Here is a 17,833-nt window from a genome sequence, read left to right as displayed (position 1 = left end):
TACTTGAAAAGTGTCCTTGGATGAGGTGTCCGATATGGGAGATCTGGGAGAGCAGACAAGTAAAAAGTAAGTTTATGCTTCAAAATGGAGGAGAAAAGCGCCATCCCTGCCTGTACAGTGGCATGTGCTGTGGGGACTCCAGCACACACATGCACATGTGCATGGGCCAAACCTGCTGCTGCTTGACTCCTCCTAATACCCGCAAGCAGGGAGTTTGCAGAAATGATGCTGCTTGTGTCACGTTCACACCTGCTGGGATGTTTTCATTGTCCAAGCTCATGCTAAGATAGAACTGCAGTCAGTGAATCAAGTGGCCAGCTGTGAGGACTGGCTTGGAGGGACATGGCTCAGGGATAAAACTGGCAGTGTTAGGCCATGGGTGGACTCAGTGGTCCTGGAGCTCTTTTCCAACCGAAATGATTCAATGATTCTCCCCTCAGGAGACTGGACATATTGCAGACCTTCTTGCCCATTTATCTAGTGCAAGTTAAACAAACTGTTCCTAATTGATGTGCAGATAGGACAGAGCCTTCAGCTGAAGGGGACTCTGTTCTTTGAATGTCATGGGGAGGAAAATGTGTGTTGCCTGCAGTGGTGTCTGCTGTGCTCCTGCCAAGGCTCTCCCGTCACTGATAAACTGTGAAACAGGGACTTGCAGCAAGGCTCAAGCAAAGGTACGATACGAAGTCTGTGACAGATTTTAGGAAATGATGGGGTTCCTTACACCCTGTTGGTCCGTCCCAAGGACTGGAGGTGTTTGCTTGGATTCCTGCAACTTTGTGTACATTCGCCTGGGTTCTGTCCGTGTAACTGCGCTGGCCTGCCAGGCTGTTTTGAAATCCTTGTGATTTGCTTGGTGAGTTGTGTAACGAATAGTCATTAAAACAAAGCTGATTTGTGGTCTTCCTATAAAGACTCCTGCTGGAAACAATCTTACATACAGTTCTGAGCTATCTTTGACTTTTAATGTGTGGAATACAGTATGTGAGATGGATATTTCATCTACTGTCTGGCGACATTTGTCATGTAAGAACGTTATGGTTATTTAATGCAGGTTCTTTGTTATTTTTTCCCACTGTAGACAAAAATATGTTAAGGCTCAGAGGGACTGGCAGTGAGGTTGTGCAAGAAGGAAGACATTATTAAAGTTCATCATCTTTACAATTTGGAGAAGTTTTGGCATCAGAAAATCGGTCTGGAGTCGTTTAGGAATTTTTTATTTGGGAAAAGTCTAGAAAGAGCATGGAATTCTTTTCACTGTCAGTTGTACAGGTGACAGGTATCTCAGGACAGTGGCGATTTCTCTCTTATGAATACTCTGTAACTTTGAAAGAAGTCGTTTGTATTCACATTTTCACAGATACTACTCTCACTTTAAAGGTAGGGGAGGCTGTCAGCTGCTGAAAAATGAAGTAATAAAATGCTTAGATGATGCAGAAAGTCACTGTCAGAAGTAGGAAGCCAGTCTGAGTTGGAAGGGCTAAAAAAGTCATCTACCTCAGTAAAATAATGTCAAAACATTTTTTAAAAATCCTTGGGTGTTTTAATCTTGGGTTTATTGCAAATATTCTGTATCCGTATTTGAGTAAAAGGCAAAAAAAATCGTGTTCTGGAAAATTTCCTGTAGCTAATGCTGATATAACCATATGATTTAAGCAGTAATAGTAAAGCAACCCCTTAAAAATATAACTGTGAATAATTTGTTGATAGAATTTAGGTACAAGGAACAGCTGTGAATCTTAGGATAGAAAGGCTGGGGGTTTTTTCAGTACTGAAGCACTCAGGTCAACCTTGATTCCTATGACTTTGTTATATACCTGTGGACTTGAGAATATGATTAATCTAGACTTGCTGAAAAAACCTAAAACCTTGTTTTACATCATAAGATCTTTCCTTTTCAATAAAAGATGTGAAAAAGTCTGGGAAAATCTGGAATGTTACATTAAAAAATGGTGTCATCATATTTTAAGTTGTTGCTTTTTTTAAAAAGAGACATTTGGGTTTTGGGTTTTTTTGGAGGGATGGTGTCATAATTGTGGAAAACTTCCTTGTTCATACATGTCTCGTGGCTGTTGTCTTTGATCCGTGCTACCCTAGAAGGTAATTTTAATTTTTTTCTTGAGTGAGCTATAAGCATTAGTGTCTAGTTTTGAAACAAACTAGTGAAATTACTTGGAGTACTTTCAGTAGCATGTGCTGATCATCATTAACAGCTCTTCTGTCCTAGACAAGGACACTGTTTTGCTACATGATTTTCTTGGGTTAAAAAAAAATCACTTAAGTTGTGCTTGCAGTACTTGTATGTGTGTTATTTCACCTCGGTCAGTGTAAACAATAGCCCCCAAGGATCACAAAACTCCTTCAAGCCGGAGATCCATACAGACTTTAATTGAAACCACTGAGAAAGTTCCTGAGAGAATGAACTCCTTTCTGAATACACCCAAATCTATTATTCTGCCTTGGTCGGTTCTCTGCAAGTGCCCAGGTGTTACATATAATCTTCTGCTGTAATTTCCAGCTTTGTGTGGTGACAGTAAAGGAGAAGTGGAGTGACAGGATGAAACACAGTGGGATCCAAGCTTGTAATATTTTTTTTTCCTGATTTTATATCATATGTCAGGCAGGAGGCTTGGAGTTCAAAATCTTAAGGTTTGGGGGTTTTTTCTCCAAGATTTCCAATCCATCATAAAACACCTGACTTCCAGAACATGGTAGGGACATAATGCTGGCTTGAGGGGAGGGTAGGAGAAAGGAGAAAAAAAAAAAAAAAAGAAAGAAACATGTATTGATACACACACCCACATGAGCAAAGCATCTTAGAGCATCTACAGAGATGTGCTGTCATCAGAGCAGTGTTAATCACCTGATTTGGGCACAAAAAGCAGGGCAAAGGGAAACACTGTGGTGCTTATCGGAAGTCCTGGAGATTAGTTGTGAGCTCTGCTGGTGATGCCTGTGTTTATCCATACAAACTTCTGAGGGGGAGTTTTCTTGGAGGTTTAAGAAAATTGCACTCAAGAATATTCTTCTTCGGTATTTTGTAGAGTAATGTATTCTGCCAGACAGGGGCCTTTTTACTTATCTTTCTATACATCAAAGTGTGTTTTCCCCTTGAAATATGGGAAGTTGACAACTGTACAACAGCAGCAGGGATCTGGGTTCACAGAGTAAGCAGTGTTTCATTATGCTGCTTTATTTGGATGGGCAACTGTGAGAAACAGCCTGTGATGTATAAAATATCTGAGTCTTTTTTTGTACTTGAAGACATTGTTATCTCTATTTGAAGTTGGCTAGTGAAGGTCAGTCAGGCTAACTGCTTGCAAAAGAATATCCTGTCTCTGTTGGTAGATACTCTTTTCAAAGTTCATTGCATCCAGCAAGCTATTTTTGTAAATACCACCCATCATGGCAAATTACATACTGTTAGTGGGAGGGGGAAAGGGAATGGTGTAGAAGTTCTTTTCATTTAAAAAAAAAAAAAATCGATTATTGTTGCAAAGATCATTGCATTGCCATGATGAAAAGTCTAAGAAGTTAATTTGTTTCAGATTTGGTGTTGATCAGGAATGTCAAATTGCACTGCGGAAGTGATACATTCTGCGATAACTGTAATACTGAAACTTTCACTCACTGATAACCATGGCAGTGATATACTGTGGTATTTTCATGACATTTCCTTTGCTTTACTTTGAAGTCTAGTTGGTTAAGTCAGGAAGTCTTTCTATATTAGCAACACTGAAGTTACAGTGTTGTTTCTTCCTCTCTTTATGTTTTTTCTGTTTGTTGTTCAGTGAGAATGGAACGCTGGCAGTGTCAAGCAGTCACTTATTTCTCCAGTCTATAACATTTTGAAATGAAACCCATTTAAAAATGGGATTTTATATTAAGTAACATTTTTAAAGGCATCAGTAGGTTCTTTGTGCTCTACTTATTAAAAATAAATTTTCGTCTTTCAGTGCCGTGTTGGCTTTAGGTTTTATTACATGATGTCTACTCAAATCTACATAAACTGATGGTCCTGTCCCAGAAATATTTACAAACAAGAGCAGTACTTGGTCATCATGCCTAATCTTGTGAAGAAAATTACTGATGTATGTTGGATTTGCAGAGTTAGTTTCTCAGATCCTGTTGATTTTAGGAGAACTGATGCTGTTGCCTGCACAGGAGAGGCATTCCCATGGAGATGTAAGTGGGATATAGTGCTGGCCCAGAGAGAGCCGGAGATCTTGTAACTCCCCCTTTTTACATTACGTGGTTTTCTGACTGATTTTTTTTTTCCTCAGTACACTCATTTCTAGGTTGTTATTGTTATCTACCTTGCATGTTCTGGATAGCAGCCATTGGCCTCCTGTGACTAAACCTGATCATGGTGTTGCATCTTCAATGTTTATATTTAAAGCACTAGTTATAATATATCTAATTTAAATAACTTTTTGGATATGCTGGTACATTTTTTGCTCAGTTTTTCTAGTCACTTAGAGTTACCCGTGTGAAAGGGAAGGCTACTTAAAAATTCATAACTTATTTTACGTCAGTGAAGATTACTGATTAATTTAAAGCTAATCCTGTTGAACTCACTGGCAACATTTATCCTTGTTCCACCAGATTGCAGCTACTTTAAAACCACAGCTCAAAGCAAAATACTTTGCTTTCAGTGCAACCACCAGTGGAATGATGAAGATGATGCAAAAATACCTACCTCTAAGCTGTTGCTTTAAAAGGTTATCTAAAAATATCTGCATAAACCAGCTAAAAGGTCTTACCAGATGATAATCAGTAATTATTATGGAAACATCTGATTTGGAAAAACCCACGACACATGTCACATTAAAAAAAAAATTAGTAAATTAGTTAGAAAAGTATAAGCACTAATATTTCCATCAGTGTTTCATGTATCAGGGGAAGTGGGCCCTCAGTCAGCGAATACAGCTAAGTCTGTTTTGTGCTGTGGCAAATCCCATTGTGAAGAGGCTGTGAGTAATCAGAAGTGACAGCATAAGCACTTTCTGTTCAAAGTGATTTTACAGAAAGCATTATTTTCTGAGAAAAGTACACATATGGCTCCCATAATGCTGAAAGAGCACTGCTGTATCTATTTATTAGCCCCAGTGTTGGGAGAGGAAGTTTTGCAAATGGTGTTCATATTTAAGACCTTTTCCTCTGCATTTCCATTCCATAAAACATCCTTAAAATGGTAGGAATTGGCCAGATAGGCGAGGGCAGGGCAAGTGTGTCTGCCGAGGGGATGTTAGGACAGTTTGTGAAGATGAGGATGCTGTCAGGAGCTGTATCTGCTGTTCAGGGGTCACTCAAGAAGTCAAACAGTAGCAAAAATGCTTTTCCTTGGTAGAAGAGCCAATGGGCCAAGAGCAGCTGTAATTTCCAATTCAAAGGGTGAGGCAGACCCTTGGAAAAACCTAGAGAGGGGGGTTTGTACTCATACCAAAAACTGCATTAATATCATCAATGCATTTTGATGTAGGTGCCTCAGATCTCTCTGCTCCTTCTCCCTCTGGCCCTCTTCTTGCCCTAAGCCACTGTTCCTATAATGGTGCTCGCCTCCTCGTCACACCCTCCTGTCCTGTCCTGTCACCTTCTCTGAGCCAGCCACTAATGGTTGGACTGGAATGAAAATCTGAGAAGTTTTGCTCTTACAAATTAAGAATTTAAAGGATGAATTTGCCCATCGTAGTAACTACTTATATCCAAAGGGGGTTTTTTTTGTTATGCTTGGGGTTTTTTTGTTTTAATTGATTACCTTGGCTCTACAGTTTGTGGCTATAACACTAATTCCTTGCATAAGGAATGTACACATTTGGCCAGGGCCTTTCAATTTAAGTTAGTACACATATATAATCAAGTTCTAGTATTCTGATTTCTGTAAATTGCTTACCAGTGTCTCACATTTACAAAACTGCCCAAAGGAACTACTCAGAACTTTACTTCCCAAAGCCTAAAGTCTCTTAGCTTTTCTTTTCAGGGAAAACAAAGGTCCCAGTGCTCACACTTGTAGAGCTTGGTAGTTCAAAACCAAAACACCAATAGCAACAAAAATGCAATTAAAAAAAAAAAAGTCCTCATGACAGTTATGTCAAACTTGATAGCTAAATATTTAGGATTGGCGCTAGGGTTTTATGTATCTATCAAAAACATGGATAATTTGAAACCGTTGGCTTTGTTAGCTCTATATTTGCAAATAAGGTGTCTACAGTTTTCTGAGTTCTTGTAATTTACTGCCTCCCTGAGATGTTCCACAACCAAGAAGCCTGAATTAAAAGTCTATTTTTTCCCATAGTAATTTGTTTTGGAAGAGGTGGTTGAAGGAATTGGAGGGTAGCAAAGGAATTTCAGGTCTTTCTGTCTTTCATGAGTATTAAGCCAGACAATTCCAATTCCAAAATTTCATTACAGGCCTCAATCACAAATGAAATGTTTCAGGTACTTGTACTGCTTCCAGTAATCTCTTTCTTGTCGTCTCATAAAATTACCCCCAAGGAGACTGAAGCTTAAATACTGATGGGTCTGAGTATGTCACCAGTTATCCACAAAAGTGGAGACAATATTGTTTGTATTCAAGCATGAATTCCAATGACATTTAACAGAGTTAATTTTATCTTTATTTGGTATTATGAATTTTGCCTCATTCTGTTCACTCTGTTGCTTTCTTTAAAATGCCTCTCAAATTTCACTGGCACTGGACCATCGTTGATGATTGCTGCCGCATGCCTGTCTAGCATGAAAACATCTTTATTACTTCAGAAAGTGTATCTTCAGCAGCTTGGAGATATTTGCATCTGGCTTGGAATTATGGCAGGCAATAATCATACTGAGAGAGCTGTTCGTTTGGTTTTAATGAGCATAAGCTACAGCTTGCCATCAAGGAACTGCTTCAACTTAATAACACAGCAAATGACTTGTGCTGCTCGAATCTGTTCTGTCTGGGTGGTTTGATGGACACTGGTTAATAGGAGTGTGGGAAAATTTTTAGCCATGGAAAATAAAGGGGGCTTCCATAGCTGTGCTGGTATCTTCTTTTTGTATCAGCTCCAGTTCTAAACCAGCAGTGTGGAGATATGCATTCCAGCAGTATAGCTGAAGCAATGCATCTTGAAACATTTACTGGGGAGGTATAGGGAGAGAATATACCATTAAAGTCTTCACACAGAGGGAAGATCCTTCCACCTTTAACATATAAATCATGGTAATTTTCATTCTTCTTTTAGAGTGGCTGCTGTATGTCTGATAAAATAGATTAATGATGAAATATATGTCAAAAGAATTTACTCAGTGGTTGCTTTGCTAACACTGGTGTTGTTTCTTCCCTACAGGTATTTCTGTAACAAAGAAGACTCATACATGTAAGTAATACCTTTTGATTTGGCTTTCTCTCACAAATGGAATTTCTGTTAGGCTGTGCTGTGGCTCTCAGATTAATTGGTGTTGGTCTGGCCTGAGAAAGCTCCATTTAAAAAATGCTGGTGTTTTTTCTGCCTTAGGGGTTTCAGTCCTTGCCCAAAGTGTCATTAGATGTACGATGTCTGTGTGTGTGTATGTGGTACTCACATATCTGTTAAGTCAGAGGGCAGAAAAAGAAAGTTGTGAGGAAGGGCAGAATTCCTTACTCTATCTTACAGCTGGCTGATAATTAACATATCTAGAAAATACAGGTGAGGGGAATGGTTGGTTTTATGTCTGTTATATATGCAGTAGGGTTCCAATCAAAATAATTGAACTGTACATCTTCTGTCCCTTCCTGTGCATTAATCTATAAGATAAATCATTCTCTGCTTGTGCTGAAGGAACCCGATGAAAAAGAGGAGGTTATTGTGCTCTCAACCATGTAAGCAAACAGCCCCTATAAATGGCAGCCTTGGATGTGGCTGTGGGTGTGTGCATTTACTTACATGTACCTTTATTCCAAAGCCTCTTCAAAGACATCATTTCTGGGGATCGACTCTTATCTACCCTGCAGGGAGCTAGAGGCACAATTCCAAGAAAATATTGCAATTTTTAGCTGATGGAGATATGTTGAGATACTTCAGATACTGTGGAGGTTTGGAAATCTGGTAGTGCGAGAATTGTACTTGTGCAGGATCTGAAACAGGAGTAGGCTAAAGCCGAGGCTATTACTCTCATGAAAGCCCTCTAACAAAACAGGTGGTAGGCTGCTCAAAATTTATAAATACATACGCATTTTATGCATTTGAAGTATGTTCACTGCAGCTTCTAGGTCATCATAAAGTGTCTTGCCTGGCTTTTATTCTTATTTCATTCCTGGTTTTATAATACTCATGGAGTGAAAAATCTGACTTAAGATGATGAATTCTCACTGTGTAGAGTTAAAAAGCAGATTTAAGAATTTCGAAGGGGAAGCTGATTTGTGTGAGTTTTGAAACAAATTTTAAATGTCTCAAACTTTTAGAGCATGATGGTCCTCTTCTGCTTAGGTGGGCTTGCTGCTTAATGCATTGTGAGGGCTAGACCCTCTTTGGCTGAGTGATGGTTTTATTGAACTTAATGAGAGCTACAGGCAGGCAGCCGAGGGCAGGATTTGACCCTGGTATTTTTGGTGAATATTTGCGCTTGCGCTGACTGGGATTGACAGCACAGGAGACTGAAGTGCTCCGGATATCCGCAGGCCAGGCAATGTCCAGCTTCCTCACACAGCCTTGCCCATGGGCTCAGCCCTGGTGTGGGGCCACCCCCCCTCTCTAGTGGTGCTGAGTAGTTGGGTGTTTGTGCCAGCTCGGGCCTTGTGTAGAGGTGAATGGTGGTTTGTAACACCCCCCTGGGAATCAGCCAAAAACACCCTGGTTTTTGTACAGCAGTGCCTGAACTGACCTACAGAGCCATGGCTCTAGCTCCAGTATTGGGAATTTTGTAGGGAAGATCAAGTAGTAATCACAGACCTAAAGAGCACAGGAAACAGGCTCCTTAGCCACGCCAGATTGGTGCAGTGTTGTCACCCTGTGTCTCAGCTGAAGCCATTTCAGGCCTGTGATGAAAAAAAGATGTGTTCCTTGACTGTGAGAGATGATTAGTACTGCTCACCATACAAGGCCTTTCATCTAGTTCAAACAGAAATTAGGGTCCCAGTGTCTTTCATGTTGAGAACTCTGTGCTTTTCTAAGAGAACTGTCAAAGAGTAGTTCCCCGATTTGTTAATCAGTTGTCATGCAATTGCTGAAGCATGAAGAGAAAAGTTCCCTGAATAATGGGAAGATAAGCTTGCCCATTAAGAAGGGATTAAAATAGAAGGAGCAATATGCTGTAATTGGCATGATGAAAATGTAAGCTACGTTTGCTAGCAAATATGTATGAGGTTTCATTCAGTGTTTATTGAAGTTCTTTTAGAATTCATTTGTTATGACAAATGCTCATAGAGCAGGAACAGAAGTAAATTGTGCGTCTTTGGCATTTCAGCATCATAAGGGGGAATAAGCCTTTTTTCCCCCTTGTTGCCTAGAATTAGGTTTTTTTATTGAATAGAAGAAGTAGCCAATAAAATTCACAGTTTTGGAATGAGTTAGAAAAAATAATTTAATATAAACACCTAAATACAACAATTACAAAGTCTGAGTTATTAGCAACTACAACTGACAGAGTTTGTGCACCAAGATATGATCTAGAATTTGCCTATCACTTTGTGTCAGTATAAATAATTTATCCAAATGAAGTTACATAGAGTAAGATTTCTGCAAAGAAATTTAAAAAAAACATTCTTGCGAACACTTTGTGAAGTGTGTACACATTGCCTGCACTGATTTTTAGAAATATGGATGAAATTTACAATGTGTGGCATATAAGGGTGTTGACTGACTGTGAACTACCACTTATTTCTAGTGACCTTTTGCTTTAATTAGGGAGAAAGAAATGGAGTGGAGAAAATGAGTGGAGAAGAGGAAAGAAATTAGTGGAGAAAAAGAATATTTTTTAACATAATGCCAGAAAATTTGATACATGATGCTTTTCAAACATCAGGTTAATCCTTTTCAGACTTCACCCTAACAGCTGTTTTACTTCTGCAGATTCTGAAGTTGGTGGTGGTCTGTCTCCAGTACTTAATTGTTCCGGGGTTTATTGTTTGAGGGTTTGGGTACATTTTATCCTCTTCTTGGCATTAGTCTGTGACAAAAGTGTCCTGTCAGCTGAAACTGAACTCCTGTGCTGATGGCAGGTGCTCAAGTAGTTCTGAATCTAACAGTAGCTTAATATTTGTACACATGCAATATAGTAGTGCTGAAAAAATGCAGGTCTTTCATAATGTAACTATCTAAATAAAACCTGAGAGATTTTTATCCTTTTTGAGGCAACTAATTTTGTCCAAGTATTCTACTTCATTGGCGCTTCTCCACATTTTCTCTTTATCACAGTTTAAATGTTGCAAAACTTGACACTTTTAAACGGGGTGTGCAATAGTCTTCCAAGCAGCACTAAGGGAATAAGTGTTACCCACCCCAAAATGCCCTTCTTTGTTCAGTTCAAGTTTAAGATTAAACAGGCTTTTGAAGAAAAAATTCATGCCTTCTGTCAGGTTAACCATTACTTTAGGTAAGCTGTAGTCTGTCAGATGGTAGAGGAGAAGTCCTGTCTCATCTTCCATACCAAGTGGGACTTCTGGTCTTTCAGTTCTTTTTTGACTCGAGGAAGACATGACTGACATTAGATTCTTTTCTGATCATTTGATTGGCACTAATATTTGTAAAACAACCCTCTTCCTGCCATCTCTCATGCTCTGAAAAGAAAAGTATTCCAAGTGAATTGTAACTTTGCGCAACTTCACCCTTTTTGCAAATTCAGAGGGGTATCATTGTATCAGTGATGATAAAAATCTGAAATTCTGGGAAGCAGAAGGCTGCAAAGGACCTGGCATTTAATACTGACTGACTTGGCTTTAGGCTGTTCTGAAGTGTGTAGTATTTAGTTTCCGACATCTTAAATCTAAATCTTGCCACACTTCATGTAATTAGTTTCATGACCTCTACCAGACCACTTGTGACTCAGAACTATCACACAAATCAATCACCTTATTTTTCTTCAGATCCCTTTTTTATCTTGGGCGCTGACTTTCTTAAATGAATTTGAACTTGACTGCCTTTCCAAGTAAGGGGTGGTTTCCTGCAGATGCACCCGGAAGGCGAATATTGTACTGAATCCAGGATGTAATGGAACCTTCTTTCTCTCACTGTTTGAGTTGTGAAGAGCCACAGTCAGAAGCTTTGAAGGAGTTTGATTGCATAGCTGGGCTTCATATTGCACTGATGTCCAGATAGATTCAGTCATTTGCTTACCTGGCATTTGTAAGATAGTAAAAACTACATAGATTTTACAAGCCTTCCTCACAATTTTCTGTCCAGAGCTCCTACCATCCTTTGGAATATTGTTCTGCAGCAGAAAAGAACCAGGGGCCCTGGCTCTGAATGACACACTCGTCAGAGCAGAGGTGGGGACCTGCAGGGTCTTACCTGGCCTCGATTAACCAGGTACTGCTTTGAACTAGGTGCTGCTTACTGGCTTCAGCTGTCTCGTGGCACTGTCCCCACAGCGTGGATCATGGCCTTTCTGAGCTGAGGCCAGAAGTGACGGCTGCTTCATGCATTCACACTAAATTATTACCATTTGGAGAGAAAGAACATGTTTCATTTTGTGATTTATCAAGATATTTAAATTAAATTTTCTTAAACAATTATGTTAGTAGGCATCTCTGTATGAATTCCTTAATTTTGGGTGAACTGTTCCTTACTTAAACTGAAATTTTCCTTTCAGGTAATTTCTGGCACATAAGAAATGTTTCCAAAGCTAGGTGCTGATTTTAATGACATGAGCTCCTGCTGGAAAATTAAGTGGAAACTGTGTGCTTTTAATTTTAAACACTATATAAAACCATTTGCATGAAGAACTGGCAACTTTGTTGGCAAAGAGTAGAAGTAAACCCATCCCTTCTGCTATCCGAGATCCCGACCCCTTTCCTCTCTCCTACATGAAGCTCTGGGACTCTTCTTACACTCATCTGGCTGTAGGTGTTGGTCTCGAGGTGTATCTTGACTCAGTGTTCTTTGATAAGTACACAGGAACTCTGGACTAAGGGGGCAATTCATGTTTCGAGTTTACACTGCAGATGGGAGGCCTTGACTGTGCCACAGGGAGGTCGACTTGACTGCCCACAGTGCGGGACAAGAGCTGGGAAGTTGGGAGTGACAGTTCAGGTGTCTCCTCAGCTGCCCATAGTCCTGACAAGCCCCTGAGCCCAGTGCTATGCCTGCATTGCTGCTGCGGCACAACAAGCCAAAACCAGGGAATGTCTTGCTCGGGAGTCAGAGGTGTGCTCTTAACACTGTCCTGGGCAGAGATCCATTCCTGCATCATGGCCTTCCTATCTTCGACTCCAAGCAGTTGCTAAGAAGAGCACATTGCTTGTTGAAAACGAAGAGGCAGATTTGGGGCAGAAGACAGCTCTTGAGCTTCTCAGATGTCCAAATCTCCTAGAACTGTTTTTCACCAAAGTTCTCCAAGCATATATTGATGTTTGCAGCTTAACGGAACCCAAGATCCAGATTTCTCTTCTGCCTTGATTTTACTTTCCATACTGTATTTACTGCCACTGCTAAAGATTTCTCAACATTTGCTAGTTATTTTGTATAATTGCATTAAAGGGAAAACCACTGTGATTTTTTTTTTTTTACTGATCTGATTTATAATTACTTGTCTACTATGCATTGTACTGTCAGCTTCACCTCATGTGTTTCATGTGCAGACTAAAGTAAGTAAACAGTACTTCTCCCTCACAAAACAGAAGCCTTCAGAAAACTGATGGTTAACAGGATCTGCTGCTAGCACCAAGGCCTAAAGAGAACAGGTGAAAACTAAACCCTGTCCCCTGAGGCCAATAAAATAGCTGTTTGGTCCCCTGTGTGTAACCTCCTAATAACTTTACTGGGCAGCCTTAAGATCCCTTGGGGGCTTCTCTGCAAGAGCATTCCCTCTCTTTGTTCAGATTGCTTATTAAAAATGATTTTATAATGAAGTTGCCTCAAATAGCTGCTACTTTGCTGCTTGTCCTTGAAGCACTGTTTGCCCTGGTGAAGAATCTTAAGACAGCTATCTAGGGCTGTTCTCTTGTTCAAAACTTTTACTGAACTACTGCTACACTTTTTTCTTTTTCTCTTTTTTTTTCTTTTTTTTTTTAACTTCCCTGCTGCGAGCCAAAGGAAGCCTCTTCATCAGCAGCTCAGCACTGTACCTTTAATTCCCCTTTGAGGCCATCCCTGTGGAAAGTTTGGTTTGGTTGCCACTCAAAACACTGTGTCAGTGACTTGTTTGTTGCCTGAGAGAGAATGAATGTTGCCTTCTTTTTTGTGACCAAATTATTGAGTACAGGGGCAAAGATGAAGGCATTGTCAAATAAGGAGGAGAGGTGGGAATATTTTTAAAGTCTCAAAGTGTACCTGGCTTGCCTGGGAGAAAGAGTACCCAGAATGGCAATGTGTGTGGATGTGGGACTTCCATGACATGGCTCTAGGTGAAATGTATGGATGCTCTGGTTCTTCCTGGCAGTTCTGCACCAGTGAAACATTTCCTCTGTAAAAGTTCCAACATTTGTGACAGAGACCAGCCCTTTGCCCATGTGGAAACAGCCATGGGTAAAGTATCAAAAGAACTTTTATTAATGTATGTTTTGTGTCCTCACAGAATAACCAGTCAGAGCTGAGACAAACCTGGTGCCTCTAACCTTCTCTTAGCTGCCCAAAAGCTTGGCATGTGCCTGGCCCCCACCCAACCCTTTGGCACAGTTGGAAGGAACATTTCATTTTCTCTAAAGCTGATAGAACAGGCAATTAAATGCACTCTCCTGGAAGTCCCATGGGGAACTCTGTCTAATAGCTGCACTTGAAGATAATATCAGGTCTCTTCTCTGGTTCTGTTCTGAGTATATGGAGCAGCTTCTATCGATGTGGGGGTTTTGGCTGTAACCATTAATTATGGGCTTACTTTACTGTGAGTTTTCTGGTAAATACCCTCAGATAGGGGTTTCTGTGCCTTTATAATGAAGTAGCATGCAAACCAGAGCAAGGGAAAAACTGCAAATGAGTTGAAAAGTAATTTTGACAAATGAAGACTGATAAGTATTTGCAAAATGTTTATCATCCGGTATGAAAATTTATGCGTCTGTGTACATTGGATTATAGTTCAGATACTTCTAAATTGCAAATCAATATATTCCAGTTTTGCTCACACTTCATTTCTTTTTCTGGTTGCTCCTATGTAAGCAGACCATATGGGCAGAGACATTCTCTTTGATGTTTAAAAAATTATTTGGAAGCCCATGTTTTAAGGAATGACGAAGTGTTAGGAGAGCATTAAGAGGTTTCTGACATTAGACATCTAAATTCTGTTAGTGTGGTTGATGGATATTAAGAGATTGTGGACTGACTGAAAAATAAATTTAAACTGTTTGTGGACGCAGGCAGTAAATACATTGGGAATGTCTGTAGTGTTCTCTTATACCTAAGTCTTTCTTTATAATTTCATAGAATTTGCTCTTGCATGTTTTGTACCCTTCTTTTTTGTATCTATTAATTCCTAAGCCTGCTCATCTGATGTAGGAAATAGTGAATGAAGTCATGAACACCTCCTGTGGTGTGATGCACTTCAACAGGGAAACTGTAGGACTGCTGTGAATCCTACTGCAGCTGTTTCAGCAAATCCTGTTGGCTGAAATGTGCTTTCATTAGCCTGTTTAGCACTGCCTATTTTTTTTGCTGTTTGTAAAATCTCCTGTCTTTAGAACTCTTGCAGCTGTTACCTGAAGTTACCGTTTCCAGCTTGATAAGAACAGCTGTCCACAATTTTGGTGTGTTCGTTGGTTATAGATGAGAACTCTGTTACGGGCTGAATCTAAGCTGAAAAATATCTGATATTCTCCACATTCTGAGACTTTAATTCATCTCTGAGAGCCGTAGGAGTTGTTCTTTGCAAAATCATTAAGTAATTTTTTTTTTCAGTTTTTGAGTGCCTTGGGCACCAGAAAACTGACAGAAGAGACTTTTCCAAATCTACTTTTGTATTCTACATATTTTTCAATGCAAACAATGCAAAAGCAAATAGGAAGTGTTACTGCTCATGACTTTCTTATTTAATATATGGGTTGCATATTTTGGCTCAGAATAGTCTGAGTCTAGCCAGCTCTAACTATGCTTACAGGGAAGTACTTTTGACTACATCCTTTGTAATAGCTTCCAAAGAAATAATTGTACTTTCTAAACAAGACTTGTGCAAGACTCATTTGGTTTGATTTGAGCAGTTCCTTGAAGTCACCTCAATCTTTATAGAAAGGTGAGTCTTTGTAATAGATTGCCACCAAATGCAGCAAAGTGTTGAGATTAAATTAGGGTTAAAATTAGGATTAAAACATGATCTTCATACCATTTGTTCAACGATTAGAAGTCCAAGTGGATGGGTTTTTTCTATGGATGTATCACTGCTACCTTTTTTCCCACTTTGAGAAGAATTTCTGCTTAGATTCATTTCACTTCATGACATTGTTTATAATACAATGCTACATTTTTTTGTAGTAAAGCTGAATTCTAATGATTCTAGAGCAAGCTCAGTCATAGGGACTTCTCCAACGTTGGTATCTGAACCAAAAAAAGCACATTTTATTATCTGAATTTTGAAACCGGGGACTGATTCCATCATTCCTAATAGACTCATTTATTTGACAGTGCATTGCTAGACTTGTGCACTTGCCATCCTGACACAACTATTGAACCTGAAAAGGGCTCTTTAATGTATGTTGATGGCTAAGCTTATTAGGACTGTGAAAATATTGGAAGTTTTGCAGCTTTTCTCTAAGCACATCAACCTAGAGTTATTTAAATGTTGACCCCAGCTGGGAGCACAGTCTGATGCAGACAGCAACTAAGACAGCTCCTTATGGCAGATCAGGTAATCACTCCAGCTCATAATGAGGAGCTTGTTCTTAGTGTTATGACCAAATGATAGTATTTGTAAAGCTCCTAATTTAAATACAGTTTTGCTTGTCAGGTTTTTTTCCTTCTAAGTCTCCTAACATGATGAAGTATAAAGGACAAAAAGTTTCAAAGGGCAGTGTGGGTCAGTCTAAAGAACTAAAACTTGCAGCTGAAAAGAAGGAATAGAAACAGATTAACCCAAAATGAAATAGAATCCTGAGGGAATTTGGGATACAGACTCCTTAAAATTCAACTTCTTTTCTTTTGTTTTCAGAACACTTGAGTAGTTTTGAGCTGTACTGACAAAATGCTATGTCTTTGTGTATTTTGTTTAATTGGGGGGAGTGGGAGAGCAAGGAGGGAGACCTGTGCAGACAGCACTTCAGAAATCTTGCCAGATATGAGTTACAGTTATAAATACAGGTGATTTTTGAGGTTTACATGGATCAAAATGTAGTGACAGATACTGTGGTTCAAGTTTGGGTTCTTAAATGTCACCTGCTTTTGTAATTTGCACAAGCGGTGGGATGATGGTCATCTGCTTACCCAAACTACGCCCACACACAAATTCCTTATGCAAAATTCTTCATTAAACTGAAAGACTCAGGAAAAATGGTGCCTGGTGCTGGTTTAGTATAGAGGAATAGTTAAATTTTCTGTTGTGTCTTAGTAGTTGTGTTCCAGTTGAAAACATGAGAAAAAAATACAGTGCATTCACAATAAGACAAAATGACACAATTTTTCTGTAATGCCAAAATTATTTTGATTTAACTGTATGTGCCCTATAAAAGAATAGTTTTATAAAATAAAACTATATTCACACATATAAAATATGTGTGATTTGGCATATACTGATGTGCTGATTGGAGCACATTGAAAAGAGCATCACAGTATTGAAAGAACCTTTTTTCTAAATATGTTTTATGCAGGGGAGGAGAGAGAGAGTGTCAGTAACAGAATTACATCCTCCAGTGTAATTACACCTTTGAATTCAGTGTAAATATCCATTGCTACTTTATCTCTTAATTTATAAGACACTATAGTAGAACCTTGATTTGGTCTTTAACCCTACTGCAGTCACCTTGCCTTAAATTACTTTATTCTTGAATTCACAGTTCACTTGATCAAAGGAATAGATCTCACCTAAATAGAAGTTACTGTTTTAAGGGATTGCAGCTGGGTCTTTGGGAAGTTTCTTGTCTTAACCTTACTGCCATTAATGGTAAAATCCTTGAATTGAACTTGAACTGAACCTTCAACGAGTTACTGCAAAAAGCATAAGCAGTGAATTAAATGGGAAGCCTTGACCAAGAGGATGATGACTTAGCTGGAAAAACTAAGACTTGTGAGACATTTTTGTTATCTGGCTTAGCTTCCCCTGTGTGTATGAGAGGTTTTTGTTTAAAGTGAACACAAACTATCAGTTGTGAGGTGCAGCGCTGTCACTTGCTATACAACAGACTAGGCACACCCTCAAAGCAAAGCAATTTCCTCTCTCTTTTTTTATTTGTTTTTGGTTTTTTGAGGTGTTTACCACCAGCTGCAAAAGCCAGTTCACAAGAGTGGTGGTGTTCTTGCAGTTTTCTGGAAATTCAAATAAGCCTTTGTTTAATCTCTGTGCAACAGAGGTAGGGAAACCTCTGGTTTCAGAAAGCCACTACATGACCAAAGGCATTTAGTGATTTCCTCTTAGATAAAGCCATCAGTTGATAACCATCCTTCCCACCAATGTTTGTCTGAAGAGCTGTTTCGTTATCTGTTACTGTTACCTAACTGATACGGGGTGTGATTCTTGCTGGCTGTAAAGGCAACTTCTACAGATAAGGCAAGTTTCCTGTTTAAAGTCTTCACATTTCTTTTGG

The 17,833-nt window shown here is 39.3% G+C and overlaps 1 protein-coding gene across 3 annotated transcripts in view; it reads left to right on the top strand.

Annotated features, from left to right (window-relative positions):
- Nucleotides 1-17,833, top strand: part of RORA (RAR related orphan receptor A) — a 357,627-nt gene that overhangs the window by 236,330 nt on the left and 103,464 nt on the right. For all 3 annotated transcript variants that reach the window (XM_039557805.1, XM_039557802.1, XM_039557806.1), the window contains one exon: nt 7,329-7,358. In XM_039557805.1, the coding sequence (XP_039413739.1) occupies nt 7,329-7,358 (30 nt within the window). The remainder of the gene's footprint in view (nt 1-7,328; nt 7,359-17,833) is intronic.

The sequence above is a fragment of the Corvus cornix genome, chromosome 10 (assembly GCF_000738735.6).
Source record: "Corvus cornix cornix isolate S_Up_H32 chromosome 10, ASM73873v5, whole genome shotgun sequence".
Lineage (NCBI taxonomy): Eukaryota > Metazoa > Chordata > Aves > Passeriformes > Corvidae > Corvus > Corvus cornix.
Note: the sequence above shows the minus strand (reverse complement) of the source record. Positions and strands in the feature narration are given on the sequence as shown.